Below are 21,345 nucleotides of genomic sequence, written 5' to 3'. Positions count from 1 at the left end.
CATGTCTACTTTACATCAGCACAATTTTGGAAACAAAATTTTTTTTTGTTAGGAAGTTAGAGGGGTTCAAAGTTTATCAGCGATTTCTCATTTTTACAACAAAATTTACAAAACCATTTTTTTAGGGACCACATCACATTTGAAGTGACTTTGAGAGGCCTAGATGACAGAAAATACCCAAAAGTGACACCATTCTAAAAACTGCACCCCCCAAAGTACTCAAAACCACATTCAAGAAGTTTATTAACCCTTCAGGTGCTTCACATGAACAAAAGCAATGTGGAATGAAAAAAAGCAAAAATTAAATTTTACCTAAAAATGTTGCTCTAACCCAAATTTATTCACTTTTAGAAGAAATAACACAACAAAATGGACCCCAAAACTTGTTCCCCACTTTCTTATGAGTGCGCCGATACCCCACATGTGGTCAGAAACCTCTGTTTGGACAAATGGGAGGGCTCGGAACAGAAGGAGCAATATTTGAATTTTGGAAAGCAAATTTGGCTGAAATAGATTGCGGGCACCATGTTGCATTTACAGGTCCGCTAAGGTACCTAAAAAGAAGAAACCCCTCACAAGTGACACCATTTTGGAAACTAGACCCCTCAAGGCTTCTATCTAGGGGTATAGTGAGCATTTTAGATCCACAGGTACTTCACAGATTTTGTTAACGTTACGTTGTCATATTGAAAATTTTAATAATTTTCTCAAAAATGTTGCTTTAGCATCAATTTTCTCACTTTTTCAAGAGGTAATTCCAAAAATTTGACCTCAAGGTTTGCTAACCACTTTTTTATGAGCGCGGTGAAACCTCACATGTGGTCTGAAACCTTTGTTTATACAAATGGGAGGGCTTGGAACGAAAGGAGCAATATTTGAATTTTGGAAAGGAAATTTGGCTGAAAAAGATTGCGGGCACCATGTCACATTTGGAGGACCCCTAAGGTACCTAAACAGCAGAAACCCCGCACAAGTGACCCCATTTTGGAAACTAGGCCCCTCAAGGAATTTATCTAGATGTTTGGTGAGTACCCTGAACCCCCAAGGTGCTTCACAGAATTTTATAACGTTGAGCCATGAAAAAAAAAAAAAAAATTTTACCACAAAATTGTTATTTCAACCAGGTAGCTTTTTTTTTTACAAGAGTAAAAGGAAAAAATTCAGCATAACATTTATTGTGCAGTTTCTCCTGAGTTTGGCGATACCTTATATGTGGTGGAAATCAACTGTTCGGGTGCACAGCAGGGCTCGGAAGGGAAGGAGTGCCATTTGACTGCAAAATTGGCTGGAATCAATAGCGGACGCCAGGTTGCATTTGGAGAGCCCCTGAGGTGCCTAAACAGTGGCGGTCCCCCACAAGTGACTCCATTCTGGAAACAAGACACCTCAAGGCTTTTATCTAGGTGTATAGTGAACAGTATGAATCCACGAATACTTCACAGAATTTGATAAGCTTAGGTGGCCATATTGAAAATTTTCATTTTTTTCACAAAAATGTTGCTTTAGCATCAAATTTCTCACTTTTTCAAGAGAGAACAAACCGTGGACCCCACAGGTTGTTATCCAATGTCTTATGAGCACAGGGATACCCCACATGTTGCCAAAAACCTCTGTTTGGATAAATGGGAGGGCTTGGAATGGAAGGAGCACCATTTGAATTCTGGAAAAGTTGAAATAAATTGCGGGCACCATGTCACATTTGCAGGGCCCCTTGGGTACCTATACATTAGAAACCCCCCACAAGTGACTCCATTTTGGAAACTGGATTTTATTCAGGAGTATAGTAAGCATTTTGAATCCACAGGTACTTCACAAAAATGTTGCTGTAGCAACAAACGTCTCACTTTTAGGCTATGTGGCCATGATCCAGCGACACGGCGTCTAGTACACAGTGTCAGCCTCCTGCAGAGATGTGAGTGTTGTCCACGGGAGAACGCAGCTGCCCATGCCCACGATTTGGGTTCAGGCCGCTGTGGAGCTCTATGCTACCTGCAGAGAACACTCATCTCCGCAGCATAAATTGACATGCTGAGGCTCGGGAAGCTGCGCCACAGGTCAGTTTATGCTGCGGAGAAAAGAAGCACATTGGGCAAGCACATTGGGCATGGCATTTCTAAAAATCCTTCCACTGTGCTTCTACTGCACAACGCAGCGCTATGGACACAGGGACACACTATGGACACACTCTGCGCCCAAAACGCTGCAAATCCAGATTATGGGCGCACAGCCTAAAATGCTACAATGGATGAATGGATAGATGTCAAACATATATAACGTCCCACCCCTTGCATATTCTAAGCTGGCGCCCTTTAGTGCCTTTCATGTGGCACTAAAGGTTGCCTAGCCTTGTATTTAGCCCCCCAAAAAATTAATAATTAAAATAAACGACGTGGGGTCCCCCCTATTTTTGATAGCCAGCTAGGGTAAAGCAGACAGCTGTAGCCTGCAAACCACAGCTGACAGCTTCACCTTGTCTGGTGATCAATTTGGAGGGCTCCCCAGGCGTTTTTTAAAAAAAAAAAAAAAAAAAACGTGGGGTCCCCCCCAAATTAGATCACCAGCCAAGGTGAAGCGGACAGCTGGGGTCTGGTATTCTCAGGGTGGGAAGAGCCATGGTTATTGGACTCTTCCCAGCCTAAAAATAGCAGGCCGCAGCCGCCCCAGAAGTGGCGCATCCATTAGTTGCGCCAATCCTGGCGCTTCGCCCCAGCTCATCCCGCGCCCTGGTGCGGTGGCAGACGGGGTAATATATGGGGTTGATACCAGCTGTAATGTCACCTGGCATCAAGCCCTGGGGTTAGTGATGTCACGGCATCTGAACAGATACCCGACATCACTAACCCAGTAAGTAATAGAAAAAAATAAAGACAAAAAAAAAATTTATTTGAAAAAACACTCCCCGAAACATTCCTCTTTCCCCAATTTATTGAAAATAAAGAAATTCCGGTCGCTGTAATCCATTTTGGAGGTCCTACGCCGACTCTGGATCTTCTAGAATATGGGGGGCACGTTCAGGGAACGTATCCCCCATTTTCTGGAAGAGCAAGCTCTCCATGAGCAGTGTGGGTGCAGTAATCTGAGAATACTGCACTCACACTGCCCCGGTCCAACTTAGGGCAGAGTGACCTGCAGTAACCTCATTCCAGAATATGAGGGGCACGCTCACAGAACATACCCCCCATTTTCTGGAACAGCAGTCTCTCCATGTGAGGAGTGTGGCTGCAGATTACTGCACTCACCCTCCCCCGGTCCACAGTGGAGCAGCCTGTGCAGCAGCGACTGGTGATCCGTCCTTGCAAGATCCAGCTGACAGCCGCTGTCTGCGCATGCGCCGCCAGCATTCAAGAAGCAGGCGGCGTGATTGCGGGACGGATCACCAGACAGGTAACGTATGACCGGGGGCTGGGGGGGGTGACGGGGGGGTGACCTAGCGGGACCTGGGGACACGGGGACACCTTTCTGTCGCATGTGACGTGTCACATGCGGCAGAAAGAGCAGAATGAATGTGGCCGCGCGCCGCCATCTTCCATGCTCCGGAGGGGGGAGGGGGGTGGCTCTGGAGACCCGGAGGGGGCTCCGGTGACCAGAGGGCTCCGGTGGACCGGAGGAGGGGTCAGGGGGAGGACATTTCCCTCCGATCTGAAATGTTTGATCATTTCAGATCGGAGGGAAATGAATGCAGAGCCGGCGCCGGCGGCAGTTTTCTGTGCGCTTCGGCGCCATTTTGAGTGCTCCGGAGGGGGGGGTAGGGGGACTCTCCGGTACAGGGGGCTTTGGGGGCACTAGGGGTTTAGATTTCTTTCTCATCTGACATGTTTGATCATGTCAGATGAAAAAGAAATCAGTTTTACCGGCCATTTCTTTTTTTTTCATGTGTTCGTCGGTATACAGTGTATACCGCCGATCACATGATCGGGGTCCAAAAAAAACACCCCGATTCATAATCTGGGGGGTCTCAGCTACCCCCGGTAGCTGAAACCCCCGAGATTTTCGGTCGCTGGGGGGCGCTACAGGGTTTTTTCGGGCCGCCGCTTTAAAGCGGCGGAACAGAATAAGTTCCCTGTTTTGCCGCTGCTTTAAGTCGTACGGCCGTCGTTATGAGGTTAAGAATCTTGTAGATGCGTATAGGAAGCAATTTATTGAAGTTAATTTATTCCAAAGGATTTGCAATTAAAGATTAACTTGAGGGTGCCAACAATTTTGTTTTGCCCATTTTGGGGGTTTTGTGCGAGTTTACGCCCAATTTTCCTTTTTTTCAGGTTTTTTTTTTCTGTGTTGTTCTAATACACATAAAGGGAATAAACATTAGTATAACAAAACATGTGGAATAGCAATAGTTTTCTGGGAAAAAGACTTCATTTTCGGGAACAATTTCAAGTGTGCTAACATTTCCAGCCAGGACTGTACATTATGCACTCATTACAGTGATTTATATTTGCAGATTTATATAGTTGGCTATTACAATTAATTATGATGCTAATGCACTGATGGTATCCAGTACCTTTCATTTCGACTAAATAGACTTTTTTTCCCTGGGGCTGGATATATATGAATCTTCTCTATCGCGGGCCACCTTTTGTTTCCCCAACTAGACAAAGGTTATTCATAAAATATTTGGTCCTTCTAATTTGTTTCATCAGGGCTTTGCTGATCCGGGGTGTTATGGATTTAAAACCGGGCATATGGTTTGTGGATAGAGAATCTTGTCCAACCTAGTTCTCGCTGGGACATTGGTCCTTTACGACTTCTGTACACATCCATGTGCTATTTATCTGGAGTTACTCCTTGTGTGCTGTCGGGAGGGACGAACTGGAAAAGGGGAATTAGACTGTAATTCAATTTCCATGCAATCCCTCAGAACACCATTATTTTCCTACCCTTATGTTTTATCGTGTGGATGAGTTTCTTTTGGTTTGTATAGGCTGTTTGCATCTATCCTTCTGTAGTACTTTGAAAGACACTGGAGGGTGGAGGTGGGAGGTGCCTTTTAATCTCTTTGTGATACTGTCCCCAGGTAGGTCAAGGGAGACTGACTACCTCCTGGTGTGCTGTCCCCAGGGACTACCTGGAATTCAAATTACTGGTAGGTCTAATTCCCCTTTTTTATTTTAAACATGTTTTGGTTACGTTTTCCCATCATTTTAATGTGAATAAATAAAATCCTGAAAGCTGCAGTTTTCAAACTAGCCAGTCTAGATCACAGTTTTGCCAATTCCCCTTTTCTGATTTTTACTTTTACTTTTCAACATTGCTATTTTGATAGAGACAGGGTCAGCAAGGTAATTTTATTAATACCATTATAGAGAAGGAGATGATAGCTCTGTATTTGCTACAGCAGTATGCTACATGCTGCTCCAATGCTATTCTCAGGGAGAAGAGCTGTACTTTCATATCTTCCAAGTGAATGTATTAGGCTGCTTTCACACTACGATTTTTTTAACATGCGTCATGAACTTTTTTTGCTGTAAAAGTGGATCCTGTTTTTACAAAGAAAAACACATGCAAACGCATGTGTTATTTTGCAGGATCCTGTCACTTGAAGTTTATGGGCGGGCATTGAACTCATGTGATCGAGAGTGAGGGGAACTGAACGTGAAGACTGGGAGCCGGCATCTGAAAGCTGCGGACGCTGGTAACCAAGGTAAACATCGGGTAACTAAGCGAAGTGCTTTGCTTGGATACCCGATATTTACCTAGGTTACGAGGGTCCGCAGCTGCTAGGAGTCGGGCTGCCTGCTCCCTGCACACGTAACCAAGGTAAACATCGGGTAACTAAGCGAATCGCTTTGCTTGGTTGCCCGATATTTACCTTGGTTACGAGCGTCCGCCGCTCTCACGCAGGGGAGAGGGAGGGGGAAGAGAGGGAGGGGGAAGAGAGGGAGGGGGAAGAGAGGGAGGGGGAAGAGAGGGAGGGGGAAGAGAGGGAGGGGGAAGAGAGGGAGGGGGAAGAGAGGGAGGGGGAAGAGAGGGAGGGGGAAGAGAGGGAGGGGGAAGAGAGGGAGGGGGAAGAGAGGGAGGGGGAAGAGAGGGAGGGGGAAGAAAGGGAGGGAGAAGAGAGGGAGGGGGAAGAGAGGGAGGGGGAAGAGAGGGAGGGGGAAGAGAGGGAGGGGGAAGAGAGGGAGGGGGAAGAGAGGGAGGGGGAAGAGAGGGAGGGGGAAGAGAGGGAGAGGGAAGAGAGGGAGGGGGAAGAGAGGGAGGGGGAAGAGAGGGAGGGGGAAGAGAGGGAGGGGGAAGAGAGGGAGGGGGAAGAGAGGGAGGGGGAAGAGAGGGAGGGGGAAGAGAGGGAGGGGGAAGAGAGGGAGGGGGAAGAGAGGGAGGGGGAAGAGAGGGAGGGGGAAGAGAGGGAGGGGGAAGAGAGGGAGGGGGAAGAGAGGGAGGGGGAGAGAGCGGGAGAGAGAGACAGATCACGCAGGCTGGTTTCTGGGCATGCTCAGTAGAGCAAGCAGGATCCTGTATCAGCATACCAGCGTTCACATGTGTCAGGATCCAGTGAAAAACAGTATTTGGACGCACCTCAAAAATGCTACAAGTAGTGTTTTTGAAAAAAGTTAAACTGCAAATCGCTGGATCCTCACTATAACGCACACAAACGCGTGTGAACGCATGTTGACGCGAGTCCATTGCAAATGCATTGAAATGAAAACGCATTTGTACTGGATCCGTTTTTGCGTTAAAAAGACGTTCATGACGCATGTTAAAAAATGTAGTGTGAAAGCAGCCTTAGTCTATTTAGGAATCTATTCCGCAGCCTCCACAGATTCTGAAGAAAATGATCAAAATAGCACAACATTTTCCTCTGCTCTGTCTGGCAAAATGCCGACACCAAGATAACACCAGACGTCCCTACATCCATGGCTGAAAATGTTGGAACCTTTGAAGTTATTTCTGAAAATTAAGTATTTTTCCTGGAATATTATTGCAATTACACATGTTTTGTTATAAGCGTTAATTTCCTTTAGTTGTATTGGAACAATAGAGAAAAAAAAAGGAAATTGGGCATAATTTCACACAAAACCCCCAAAATGGGTCAGATAAAATTGCTGGCACCTTTCCAAAATTCTGGGTAAACAACTGTTTCAAGCATGTGATGGTCGTTAAAGCTCGCCTATGGCAAGTAACAGGTTTGGCCAACATGAAAATCACACATGAAACCAGATAAAGGGAAAAGTTGCCTCAATCTTTGCATTGTGTGTTCCACACTAAGCATGGAGAACAGAAAGATGAGAAGAGAACTGCCTGAGGCATTGAAATCCAAAAATGTTCAAAAATATCAAGAATCTCAAAGTTACAAGTCTATCTCCAGAGAGCTTGATTATGTTGCACAGCACGGACAAAGGAACATCAACAAGTTCACAACCCATTGCACTGTAGCTAATCTACATGGATGTCGACAGCAGAGAAAAATTGATTAAAGGTAGCAAGGCAGGATACTCCAAATAGTGGATAAGCAGCCCCAATAAAGTTTCAAAAGATATTTAACCCATCCTGCAGGCTCACGGCACATCACTGTCAGCGTGAACTGTCTACATTTAAATTAAATGAAACACTATGGCTAGACTGCAGTTTACCAAAATATATGTGAGTAGCCAAAATCTTTTTGGGAACACATCTTATGGACAGATGAGACAAAGATAAAGGTTTTTGGCAAAGCACGTCATTCTACTGTTTACCAAAAATGGAATGAGCCCTACAAAGAAAAACACAGTACCTACCCTCAAATATGGTGGAGGGTCAAAGATGTTTTGTGGTTCGTTGTGAACGTCGTCTGTGTGGGTGCTGTTCTGAAGCTCCCTCTGGTGGCCAGGAATGGTAGTGGAGCTAAATCTGAGCCATGGACTCAGACAGGTGTCGGTGTTAATTGGGAATTGGGGAATTCCTATTGCAGACAAGTCTGGTCTATATAGGAGAGCACTTTCAGCCTGGCTGACGCAGGTTATAATTGTATATTCCCTCTCTTCGTGGCCTGGAGATTTGTCCTTCCCTGTATCCCTGAGCAAGAATTCTGCAGATAAGTTTTAGTTTTTGCCTTGCTTTTTGGTTTACAACTGAGGGTGTTATTTTTCCTTGTTTAGCTATGTATCTGTTTTCTTACAGGTGAAGTTTACTTGCTATTGTGTTGTGAGCACGGGGGTTTTAACTGTGCTAGCTTTCCTGCAGGAAAAGGGATTTTTATTTCGGTCTGATTTGATTATTTGCTTTTCTGTATTTTGTTGTGTTCTCTTGGTATTTTGTTCTCCAATTATTTACAGAAGTACCTGATATAGTGGGGTTGATCAGAAGTTTGGTATTTTTCTATAGGGATTTTGCACTAACCACAATCAGTTCCTTTTCTGTGCTTTGTATTAAATTAAGGGGGATTTACACGCAACGACATCGCTAACGAGATGTCGTTGGGGTCACGGAAATCGTGACGCACATCCGGCCTCGTTAACGACGTCGTTGTGTGTGAAACGCACGAACGACCGCTAACGATCAAAATTACTCACCTAATCGTTGACACGTCGTTCTAATCCCAAATATCGTTGCTGTTGCAGGACACAGGTTGTTCGTCGTTCCTGCGGCAGCACACATCGCTATGTGTGACACCGCAGGAACGAGAAACAACATCGTACCTGCGGCTGCTGGAAATGAGGAAGGAAGGAAGGAGGTGGGCGGGATGTTACATCCGCTCATGTCCGTCCCTCCGCTTCTATTGGGCGGCCGCTTAGTGACGCCGCTGTGACGCCGCACGAACCACCCCCTTAGAAAGGAGGCGGTTCGCCAGACACAGCGACGTCGCTAGGAAGGTATGTATGTGTGACGGGTGTTTGCGATGTTGTGCGCCACGGGCAGCGATTTGCCCGTGATGCACAATCAACGGGGGCGGGTGCTTTCACCAGCGACATCGCTAGCGATGTCGCTGTGTGTAAAGCAGCCATTAGTTGGACCTCGCCTTTGCTACTTCTATTTTTTCTGAGTATTGTGTTTTTCTATATCACCATAATCTTTATATGTGGGGGGCTACCTACTCCTTTGGGGACTACTCTGAGGCAAGGTAGATTTCCTCATTTCATTCTGTGAGGCATAGCTAGTTTCTCAGGCTGTGACATGGTGTCTAGGATTTTAGGAACGCTCCACGGCTACTTCTAGTGTGGTTTGATAGTCAGGGGATTGTGGCCAGCTCAGATTCCAACTATTCCTGTTTGTTGGTGTTTTTCCACGTATGGGAGTTTCTTGTAATCTTCCACGGTTACCGGATCACAACAGTATAACCAGCCTACAAAAGAAAAAAGGTAATCAAAAGAAGGGAAAATATTTTTTTATCTCCATTTATTTTTCCTGCTTTTCTTTGGCTAACGTGGAAATATTTTTGTTGACATGGAAACAAAGCAGTTGGTTGAGCATCTCTCCTCTGAGGTCCAGGCAATTTCAGCTTACGTTAGAATCCTGTTTCAGAACCTAAAATTCCCGTTCCTGAATTTTTCTCGGGGGATAGATCTAAATTTTTGAACTTTAAAAATAATTGTAAATTGTTTTTTCCCTTTAAACCTAAAGTTCTCAGGGAGCCCCGTGCAGCAGGTTAGGATTGTCATCTCTTTGTTGCGCAGTGACCCTCAGGACTAGGCTTTTTCATTGGTCCCTGATGATCCGATTCTTGCTACTGTGGATTACTTTTTCCAGGCCTTGGGATTGATGTATGATTAACCCAATGTTATTGATCAAGCAGAGAAAGCGTTGCTGGCTTTGATCCAAGGTCAGGATTCCGCTGAAATTTGTCAGAAATTCAGAAAGTGGGCGGGCCTTACCAAATGGAATGATGATGATACTCTTGCGGCACTTTTTCGTAAGGGTCTCGCTGATGCAGTGAAGGATGTTATGGTAGGATTTGCGATTCCTTCTGGTCCCGATGCCTCTATGACTTTAGCTATTCAGATTGATAGGCGTTTACGCGAGCGTAAAACAATGCATTCTGATGTATTGCTTGCAGATCGGTATACACAGCCTATGCAGTGTGATAGGGTCCTCTCTATGCTCAGCAGTAGAGGTTTAGAGAGAGAAAGAGGGTGTGTTTTTTTGTGGTGATGAGTCTCACACTATGTCTGTCTGCCCTAAACGGGATAAGAGATTTGCTCATTCATTTACTGTGGGTAATGTGTAACCTCTCTCCGATTTGCGCTTTATCCTCATTTTCAGCTATGACCTTTCTTGATTCAGGGGCCGCCCTGAGTTTGATGGATTTTGGTTTTGCGAAGACTTGTAATTTTCCCATGGTACCTTTACAAACTCCTATTCCTTTAAGGGGCATTGATGCTACTCCCTTCGCTGAAAATAAAACCCCAGTTTTGGACCCAGTTAACTATGAAGGTTGCGCCAGCTCATCAGGAGGTTTGTAAATTTTTAGTATTACACAACTTGCATATTTTGGTACTGGGATTCCCTTTGCTGCAGACCCATAATCCAGTTCTTGATTGGAGATCCTAGTTTGTGGTTAGTTGGGGTTGTCAATGTGTGCATGGTGATCTTTCTGTGCTGTCTATTTCCCCTCCACCACATGATGTACCTGAATATTTGTCTGATTTTCTTGACGCGTTTAATGAGACTGGTTCTGATTCTCCCCCCGCAGGGAGTGTGATTGTGCCATTGATTTGATACCAGGTTGCAAGTTTCCTAAGGGACAGATCTTCAATCCATCTGTTCCTGAACATGATGCTATGAGAACCTATATTAAGGAGTCATTGAAGAAAGGTCATATTAGACCATCCTCGTCACCTATGGGTGCCTGCTTTTTGTGTCCAAGAAGGTTGGCTCGTTGAGACCTTGTATTGACTATCGCCTCCTTAATAAAATCACTGTTAAATATCAGTATCCATTACCATGGATGTCAGATCTGTTTTCCAAAGTAAAGGGAGCCAAGTGTTTACAAAACTTGATCTTAGGGGAGCATATAATCTCATACGAATTAAGGAGGGTGATGAATAGAAGATGGCCTTTAACACCCCTGAGAGGCATTTTGAGTACCTAGTGATGCCTTTTCGGCTCACTAATGCCCCTTCCGTCTTTCAATCATTCAAAAATGATATTTTTCTGGAGCTAATTGGCAAATTCCTGATTGTCTATTTGGATGATATCTTGATATTTTTCTGATGATTGGGATGTTCATGTGCAGCAGGTCTGGAATGTTTTCCAGATACTTAGGGAACATTCATTGTTCGTTAAGGGATCAAAATGTCTCTTTGGCTTACAGAAAATTTTCTTTTTGGGGTTTATTTTGTCCCCAGCTTCTATTGAAATGGATCCGGTCAGGGTTCAGGCCATTCATGACTGGGTTCAGCCTACCTCTTTGAAATCCCTTCAAAATTTTCTGGGATTTGCCAATTTCTATCATAAATTTATAGGCAATTTCTCGAGTGTGATTAAGCCTTTGACTGATTTGACCAAAAAGGGAGCTGATGTTAAGAATTGGACTTCAGAAGCAATTCTGGCCTTCCAAGAGCTTAAAAAGAGGTTCGCTTCTGCCCCAGTCCTGCAGCAACCTGATGTTTCTCTCCCATTTCAAGTGAAGGTAGATGCCTCTGAGATTAGAGCAGGTGCAGTTTTGTCTCAAAGAGATCCCAGTACTTCCAAGCTTAAGCCTTGTGCCTTCTTCTCTCAGACGTTTTCTCCATCTGAACGAAATTATGATGTTGGTAATTGGGAATTATTGGCAATGAAGTGGGCCTTTGAGGAATGGAAACACTGGCTGGAGGGGGCGAGACATGAAATTGTGGTGCTCACTGATCATAAGCATCTAACCTATCTTGATTTTGCCAAGAGACTGAATCCTAGGCAGGCTAGGTGGCCTCTATTTTTTACACGTTTCTATTTTGTTGTCTCTTTTCTTCCGGGCACTAAGAATATAAAAGCTGATGCTCACTCTAGAAGTTTTTTTGCCGATCTTGTGGATGTTGCGGAGCCATCTAACATCCTGAATGAAGGTGTGGTCCTCTCCGCTATTTCAACCGATTTAAGGTTAGCACTTCAGAGATTTCAGGGGGACAAACCTGAGAGATGTCATGTGGGGAAGCTTTATGTTCCTGATCAATGGAGAACTAGAATTTTGTCCGAGATTCATTGTTCTGTAATGGCTGGTCATCCGGGGATTTTTGGTACTAGGAATCTTGTGAGTAGGTCTTTTTGGCGGCCTTCTTTGTCTCGGTATGCCAGGAGTCTCATGCAATCTTGTGGAATTTGTTCCAGATCCAAACCTTCTTTCACACGTTCTAGTGGATTGTTGTTGCCATTACCTGTGCCTAAGAGACCCTGGACTCATATTGCCATGGATTTTATTTCTGATCATCCTGTCTCTCAAAAGGATGAAGGTTATTTGTGACAGATTCTCTAAGATGGTCCATTTAGTACCATAGCCGAAGTTGCCGTCTTCTTCAGAGTTGGTGCCCTTGTTTTTTTCAACAGGTGATACGTTTACATGGTATTCCTGAGAATATTGTGTCAAACAGAGGAGTGCAGTCTGTGTCTAGATTTTGGAGAGCATTTTGTTCTAGATTAGGCACTGAACTGTCTTTTTCATCTGCTTTTCATCCTCAGACCAATGGTCAGACTGAAAGAGCTAATCAGATCTTGAAAACATATTTGAGATGTTTTGTATCTGCTGATCAAGATGATTGGGTTTCTTTTTTGCCCTTGGCAGGGTTTGCTCTCAATAATAGGGCGAGCTCTGCTACTTTGATGTCACCTTTTTTCTGCAATTTTGGATTTCATCCTAGGTTCTCTTCAGGGCAGGTTGAGTGCTGATTCTGTGGTAAAGAGAATGCAGCAAATTTGGGCTCAAGTAGTGGACAAATTGTTTCAGTCCCAGGAGAATGCTCAAAAGTTTGCCAACTGACGTAGGACAGTTGGTCTCCGGTTTAAAGTGGGGGACATGGTCTGGTTGTCATCCAGGAATGTTCCTATGAGAGGCTCCTCACCTAAATTTAAGCCTAGATTTATAGGACCCTATAAGGTTTCGGAGATTATTAATAGTTTTGTTTGGCTCTTCCTGAGTCGTGTAAAATTCACAATGTCTTTCAGAAGTCTTTGTTAAACAAACATGTGGAGCCTGTAGTTCCTATGGTGGCGCCCCCGGATCCTGTGTTCGTAGAAGGGGATCTGGAGTATGAGGTAGAGAAAATTTTGGATTCCTGTTTTAATAGACGAAAACACCAGTATCTTGTTAAGTTGAAGGGTTATGGTCAGGATGATAATTCTTGGTCTTTGCTTCTGACATTCACGCTGACAGATTGGTTTTTGCCTTCCACCATGCCCATCCTGACACACCCGGTGGTTGGGAGGGTTCGCTGACCCCTCCTCAAGGGGGGGGGGGGTACTGTTGTGAACGTCGTCTGTGTGGGTGCTGTTCTGAAGCTCCCTTTGGTGGCCAGGAATGGCAGTGTAGCTAAATCTGAGCCATGGACTCAGACAGGTATGGGTGTTAATAGGAATTGAGGAAGTCCTATTGCAAACAAGTATGGTCTATATAGGAGAGCCCTTTCAGCTCAGCTGACGCCGGTTATAATTGTATATTCCTGGTCTCTGTTCCTGGTCTGGAGATTTGTCCTTCCCTGTATCCCTAAGCAAGACTTCTGCAGATAAGTTTCAGTTTTTGCCTTGCTTTCTGGTTTATACCTTAGGGTGTTGTTTTTCCTTGTTTTGCTGTGTATCTGTTTTCTTGCAGGTGAAATTTTGTTGCCATTGTGTTGTAAGCACGGGGGTTTCCCCCCTGTGCTAGCTTTCCTGCAGGAAAAGGGATTTTTATCCCTGTCTGATTTGATTTGCTTTTTTGTATTTTGTGTTCTTTTGGTATTTTGTTCTCCCATTATTTACAGGAGTATCTAATTTAGTGGGGTTGAGATCGTATGACCTCCAGGGCCTTTTTACTATCAGGAGTTTAGTATTTTTCAATAGGGATTTTGCTCTGAGCACAATCAGTTCCTTACCTGTGCTTTGTATCAAGTTAGTTGGGCCTCGCCTTTGCTAATTCTATTTTTTCTATTGTAGAGTATTGTGTTTTTCTATATCACTATAATCTTTATATGTGGGGGGCTCCCTACTCCTTTGGGGACTACTCTGAGGCAAGGTAGATTTCCTCATTTCATTCTGTGAGGCATAGCTAGTTTCTCAGGCTGTGATGTGGTGTCTAGGATTTTAGGAACGCTCCACGGCTACTTCTAGTGTGGTCTGATAGTCAGGGGATTGCGATCAGTTCAGATTACAACTACTCCTGTTTGTTGGTGTTTTTTTACATATGGGAGTTTTTTGTAATCTTCCACAGTTACCGGATCACAACAGGGCTTATAAGCTGCCTCTGGCACTAGGTGTCTTGACTGTGTGCAAGGAATCATGAAATCTGAAGATTACCAACAGATTTTGAGTCTCAATGTAGTGCCAAGTGTTAGAAAGCTGGGTTTGTGTCCTAGGTCATGCATCTTCTAGTAGGACAATGACCTCAAACATACTTCAAGAAACCAGAAATGAATTGAAACAAAAGCGCTGGAGAGTTTTGAAGTGGAAAGCAATGAGTCTGAATCTAAATCCTATTGAACACCTGTGGAGAGATCTTAAAATTATTGTTGGGAGAAGGCACCCTTCAAATATGAGACACCTGGAGCAGTTTGCAAAGGAAGAGTGGTCCAAAAATCCAGTAGACAGATGTAAGAAGCTTGATGATGGTTATAGGAAGTGATTAATTGCTGTTATTTATTCCAAAGAGTGTGTAACCAAATACTAACTTGAGGATGCTAACAGTATTGTCCAGCCCAATTTTGGGGTTGTGTTTAATTAAAGTATTTTTCGGATTATAAGAAGCACTTTTCCTCCCAAAAATTTGGGAGGAAAGTGAGGGGTGCGTCTTCTATTCTGAATGTAGGTTACCAAGGCGATGGAGAGGGGTCGCAAGAGACCGGGTTAACGCTGCGGCAGCTGTGCAGGGGCTGCGACGGCTGTGCAGGGTCTGTAGAGACTGTGCGGGGGTCTATGGAAGCTGTGAGGGGGTCTGTGGAGGCCGTGAGGGGTCTCCGGCGCCTGGACTGGCGCTGGGGGGGGGGGCGGGCAGTGAGGATTTCAAATAATGCCGCACGGCGTCGGCGCATGCACAGATGGAGTTCTCGGCTCAAGCTCTCACCTGCGCATGCGCCACCTCCGGCCTATTGATCTCCCAGCAGCGGACCTCAGGAAAATGGCGCCCAGAGGTACCGCTTGCACAGTGGAGATCTCGGCTTGCCATTGAGCAGAAAGCTCAATCTGCGCTGAGTCCGGCCATCTCCGGCCTATTAATTTCCCAGCAGCGGACTTCAGGAAAATGGCGCCCGGAGGTACCACTTGCACAGTGGAGATCTCGGTTTGCCATTGAGCAGAGAGCTCAATCTGCGCTGAGTCCGGGCGCCATTTCTTTCAAGCCCTCACCGCCCGCAGCTCGAGCCCCAGCATAACTGCCCCAGCACCAGCACGGCTGTCCCAGCACCAGCACAAGCTGCCCGAGCTCCAGCTGCAGCCCCAGCCTCTGCCACAGCCCCAGCACAGCCTACAGTTTTTGGAACACCCAGCGCCTCTGCCTCCTGTGACTCCGCTCTACTACCGCTGCAGCCCCCTCCGGTAAGATACTACTAAATTATAAAACAGTCCCCATTTTTTTTTCTTTTCACTTTTTTTGCTCTGAATTTGGGATGGATCTTATAAACCGGTGCGTAATACGATCCAATTTGCTTTTTTCACAGCTTTTTTTGTGTGTTGTTCCAATATATACAAAAGGAAATAAACATGTGTATGACAAAACAAGTGCAATTGTAATAATTTTCTGAGAAATACTTAATCTTCTGTAACAAATTGAAGAGTGCCAACACTTTCAACCATGACAGTATTATAGTTAAAAGGGTATGTGAGGCACAGCTGGTTTTTAAAAAGATCTGAGAATGACAGGGTTTTTTTTTTTTAATTACAGTACAATACTTACACTACAAACTAGCAAAACAAAAACAAACATATCCTTAGTTGCATATTAAAATTTCCTGACGTCTCATGCATCCTACATACGAGGCTAGAAACTTACATTAATTCAAAGTTTCTTCGAATAGCTTCTGGAATTTTTGGCTTTGTAACTCGTACTGCCTGAAAAGAAATGTGTTAGTACTGATAAATACTGAATTGTGACTGTCCTAGTTAATTATTAGCAGGAGTCAGCAAACAAAACTTGCCTGTATTGTGAGTCCAGGAGCCATGAAATTAAGTTCTTTCTGAAGTGACAGTTTCAGGTTTTCATCTATCTGATCTATACAAACATCAGAAAATCTTCAATGTAGAACAATTTAATTTATTGAAGTAGAAACTACAGCATCTGCTTTGTTGGCACAAACTTCATGGCAGGCAGGGTAACCAAAATGTGGGAACTACACAATAATATTTTAAATAATGGTTAATTAAATGCTTTTTTGAATTTTATTCTATTTTTTTTTAACCAATATCTATAATAGCAAAACACTCACCAAACAGTTCAATGTACACTTCCTGCAGGGTGTGTGCACTGCAGAACTGATTCAGCTCATGGTGGATCTTGTTGAAGATTAAAGTCTTGTCGTAATCTGCTGTGTAATTCCTGACAACATCGTATACTGTAAAGAAAATTTAGGTATCAGAAACAAATATCTAGCTACAGCTATTGCACGTCTGGCATATTGCTTCTGCTGCATCAAGGTCATGCGGAATAAAGTTACTTCAAATGTACATGAAAAGGGGCAGATAGTCTCCATGGCACTGAGATGGTGAAGATAGTTACAGGTTATATGCTCATTTTCCTCCATTGTGCAAGAAAGCCATGGTAGCTATCTTTGTTCCTCCCCTGAGTAAGCATCTTGTGAAAACTTAGTATGAAACACTGCAGAATAGTGAGGAGGCAGAGAGGACCTAGTGTTAAGGTACTCATAGCAAAGTCATTTCAATAGGATAAATGCTGACAATAAGAAGTTGTTTTTTTGTACCATTTGAAAAGGTTTATATCTTCTGTATTTTGCCATAAATGGTACCTAAAATACAGATTTATTTTTTTTACAGATAAAAGGTTATTAAAAGAAACGCCCTTCTATTGAAGTGATTTGATGACAGCGCTTTTAAAGAAATGTCTTAAATCAATTTTTTTCCAACAATTGAAAGAAAAATGTGACAGATTAATGTCTTAACTGTTACTAACAGCACAGAGTAGACCATGCCCTCCTGCTCTCAGAAGGAACAAAAGCAGCTTATCAGGGGGCTGGCTGTTACTAACACCATGGAGCAGACCATGACCGCTGCTCTTGGGGAAAAAAAAGCAGAAGCAGCCAGGGACGTAACAATCGTGGTTGCAGGGGTACCAGAACCTGTTTCAGCTATATATGTGTCCGAGGGCACGCATCCAGCTAAAATACATTGCAGCACAGAGACTCGTTGGGTCCCTGCACTGCGATGTGCCACCGATTAAGGCTATGAATAATAACTGCTCCCCACGCCCATAATCCAGGGTGTGGGAGCAGAGAATATGCTGGCACCCGGCAGCTGACCACGCTGTAAGTGGGCGCAGTGATGTCATGCACTGCGCTGCTTACACTCTGGTCAGTTGCGACAAGCCATCATCGGAGGAGGACATCTGAGGAGCGGGGGAAGGTGAGTATAATCGTTTCTTTCTTTATTTATTTTTACTGTGTGCAGGGGTATCTCATGTACTAGAATGCGGCCAGGATGGGAATATAAACCAGACTGGGGCCATTATAGGGACATGTATACCAGGATGGGGCCATGTATATTAGGATGGGGCCATTATGGGGACATCTATAAGAGGATGGACCATGAAGGGGACTTCTATACCAGGATGGGGATATATATACCAGGATGCGCTTTTTGGTGAAATCAATACCTGGAAGGGCAGGAAAAAAAATGCACCAACCATTGACACTGCAAAATTGCAAGGAAAAAAGAAGCAACGTGCATACAGCAGTTCAGAATTTTCATTGACTTTGCGGGCATAAGGCTAGACATGCAGATTTGGGCAACAAACTGCACAAAAAACTCAGCATGCGCACACAGCCTTAGGGTTGTTATACTCCTATTCCAGTTTCTGCAGCGTCAAATTCCCCTGTGCGTCAATACTCTGTGCTGCCGCTGCAGTTATACTTCTTTATAGTCTGTTGAGTGTTAAATTTCTGTGTATTGATTAACTTTCAGCTGAGCATTCTAAGGCTAGGTTCACATTTCCGTTGTTTTGCATCAGTCACATGCGTTGCTTCACGCTTGTGACTGATGCGTTGTATAACGGATGACAAGAATAAGAATTCATTGTCATCATAAAGCGAAGTCCACTGTAAAACGTGAGAGAGAGAACGATCAGCTGATCATTCACAATAGCCGGCCGCCAGCTTTTGAGAGCGATCAGATGATCTCCCGGAGGCCGGCTAATGAGGGCGATCAGCTGATCGTTCACAATAGTCGACGGACGACTTTTGAGAGCAAACAGATGATCTCCCGGCGGCCGGCTAATGAAAGCGATCAGCTGATCATTCACAATAGCCGGCCGCCGGCTTTTGAGAGCGAACAGATGATCACACGGCGGCCGGCTAATGAGAGCGATCAGCCGGGTGATCAGCTGATCGCTCACAGAAGCCGTTCGCCGGGCGATCAGCTGATCGTTCAGAGAAGGCGGCTGCCGGGTGATCAGCTGATCGTTTGTCCGCCAAGAGAGAGCATGCGCAGCGAAATCAAAAGGATTCCGCTGCTCAAAAAACGCTATATGCTGCGTTCCTGCCTCCCGACGGTCAGTCGTTCCATGACTGATCAGTCGGGCGGCAGATGCAACGCACCATCATCAGTCACAATCCGCCGCTCATACAAGTGTATGGGAACAACGGAATCCGCCAAACGGATTGCGTTGTTTATCAGAGCGGCGGATTGTGAGTGATTATAACCTACGGAAATGTGGACCTAGCCTAAGAGGAGTCTCTATATTTAGACATGTCAGTTGTACTAAGGTATCATGATTATCACGTTGATTGCCATGCTAGCTGTGCCTTCAGCTTTTTTTTCAACTTGCACTTTATCTGAATTGTTATTTTTTAAGCACTTAGGGCTTTGGATTTTATTTAAAGTGATCAATAAAAATTTAAATTTTACTCTGTGGAGCTGGATTTATCTTCTGCTAGCAAAAAACAAATTGCAAAAATCTAATAAAAATTAAAATAAAAGAACAAATATTGAATGAAATGAAAAATAAACTAATTAAGTACTCATTTGGTAATGCCGTGTCCATTATGATCCAATCAATAAAACGGTCACACTATTTAATCACTACAGAGAACACTATATAAAAAAAAAACAAAAAAAACTTAGCAAAAAATATTCTTTTTCATCATAGCACCAAAAAAAGTGGAATAAAATGCGAGAAAAGAAAATGTAAAAAAATGTCATCTTATCCTGCAAAAAACAAGCCCCTATACAGCTCCATCAGTGGAAAAATAAATAAGCTATAGCTCTTGTGATGGAAAAACAATATTTTTTTTCCTATAAACAGTTTTTATTGTGATGAAGTGGCAAAACATAAGAAATATGAATGTGGCTCGGTGTAATCATCCTAACCCAAATAATAAAGCCATCATCACTTTTACAACGTGAACAGCATAAAAAAAATCCTCTAATTCTGCATTCCCACATCCAAATGCCCCACAATGTGCCTAAACCACAGTTCTGTAGCATATTTGGCATTACTGTAGTGAGCAGAGACCATTTAATTTATAGGATGTGTATCTGTAGATGCACAAGCTGGGCACAAATGTAGGGCACTAAAATGACAGATTTGTATTTTCACTCTGCAACATCCATCGTAGATGAATTCCCAGAGGGGTGCAATTTCAAATTGAGGTCACTTGAAGAGGGTTTCTGCTCTTCAGAGCCCCTAAGTTGCCAGTATATGGAGTCCGCAAACTATTCTAGGAAAAGCTGTGCTTCAAAAGAAAAACAGCGCTCCTTCCTTCTCGAGTGTCATATTCATTCATAAAATATTTTTTCATCACTGCCCAATGGTAGAACATTTTGTGAAACACATGTAGGTGATACCTGCACCCCTAAATGATTTCAGTAAGAGGTGTAGTTTGTAAAATGGGGTCACTGATGGGGAGGGTGGTTCTGCAGTTCTGGCAATGTGACAATACGACATGACACTCGCAAACTATAACAAATAGTCAAATCTGCACTCCGATAGTGCACCCCTTCCTTTTTGAGCTTTGTACTGTGCCTGAAAAGTAGTTTACAATCACTTATTGGGTATTGCAGTACTCAGGAGAAGTTGCGTAACAATTTTTGTGGTCCATTATCTTCTGTTACCCTTGTGGAAATTAAAAACAGATATAAATTCCTTGAGGGGTGTAGTTTCCATTATGAGGCGGTGCAACGGACACCGGTACACACGTCACCGCTGAGGACGCTTGGCAAAAGACATTGAATAGAAAGCTCCTTTGGGCGTGCTACCATGCTAAGGTGGCGAAACGAGTGAAGAAACTAACGCCTGTGTCACTAGTCCCTACGCTCATTAGCATATCATAAAGGAATACTTTTTCTAAAGATCTCTTTATCTATGTTCGTGTATACAGGGACAGTTAGTCAGGAATTATCAATATGCACCCAGAACTCCTCGTGGTTCTGGGTGCATATTGCACCTGGCAAGTTCCCTTTAACCATTTTAACTTCTTAACAAAAAAATAATTCTGTTACAAAAATGGTGCTGACGAAAAGAAGACATATGGTAAATTTTATTTATTAACTACTTTGTGTGATATAACCATCTGGTTTTAGGGCATTTTTTATTTATTTTTTTTAACCAAAGTTTTGAAAATTGCAAAATTTCAAAATGTATTCTCATATTTGCAATATTTTCATAAATGAAAGCAAATATTGATTAAAATTTACTACTAACATGAAGTACTTGTCACAAAAAAAAAAGTCATTTGAATATGTTGAAGCTTTCCAGAGATATCATCTCAAAGTGACGCTGGTCAGATTTGAAAACTGAAGAGTGCTCATTAAGGCTGCTTTCACACCTCCGGTTTTAGCAGAGCCGGCCAATCCGGCTCTAAAACCTATGCAACGGATGCGGCGAGAAAACCGCATCCTTTGCATACGTTTTTTACATGCGGCCTGTCCGGTTTTTGCCGCTTGCAGCAGGCTACTGAGCATGAGCAGTGGAAAAAACGCATGCGGCGGCCGGATGCGTTTTTTGCCGCATCGCGCCACATCCGGCATCCATAGGCATGCATTGGAAAAAGCGCCGCATGGGCTGGATGCATTTTTTTTTTTTGCCGGACAAAAAAACGTGCCAGGCAA

At 43.8% G+C, this 21,345-nt stretch overlaps 1 protein-coding gene across 10 annotated transcripts in view; it reads right to left on the bottom strand.

Moving 5' to 3' along the window:
- The window catches only part of ERLIN1 (ER lipid raft associated 1), a 494,724-nt gene that overhangs the window by 336,095 nt on the left and 137,284 nt on the right, over nt 1-21,345 (bottom strand). For 9 of the 10 annotated variants that reach the window (XR_012754236.1, XR_012754235.1, XM_075349108.1 and 6 more), the window contains exons 6-8: nt 16,494-16,619; nt 16,202-16,279; nt 16,061-16,115 (exon numbers count right to left, since the gene is read on the bottom strand). Coding sequence is in view for 8 of the 10 variants with exons in the window: in XM_075349108.1 (XP_075205223.1) it covers nt 16,061-16,115; nt 16,202-16,279; nt 16,494-16,619 (259 nt within the window). In the remaining 2 variants the exon portion in view is untranslated. Of the gene's footprint in view, nt 1-4,517; nt 4,810-16,060; nt 16,116-16,201; nt 16,280-16,493; nt 16,620-21,345 lie in introns of those variants that run through there. The other variant, XM_075349116.1, reaches the window with a different exon arrangement.

Source organism: Anomaloglossus baeobatrachus, chromosome 5, assembly GCF_048569485.1.
Source record: "Anomaloglossus baeobatrachus isolate aAnoBae1 chromosome 5, aAnoBae1.hap1, whole genome shotgun sequence".
In the NCBI taxonomy this organism is placed as follows: domain Eukaryota; kingdom Metazoa; phylum Chordata; class Amphibia; order Anura; family Aromobatidae; genus Anomaloglossus; species Anomaloglossus baeobatrachus.
Note: the sequence above shows the minus strand (reverse complement) of the source record. Positions and strands in the feature narration are given on the sequence as shown.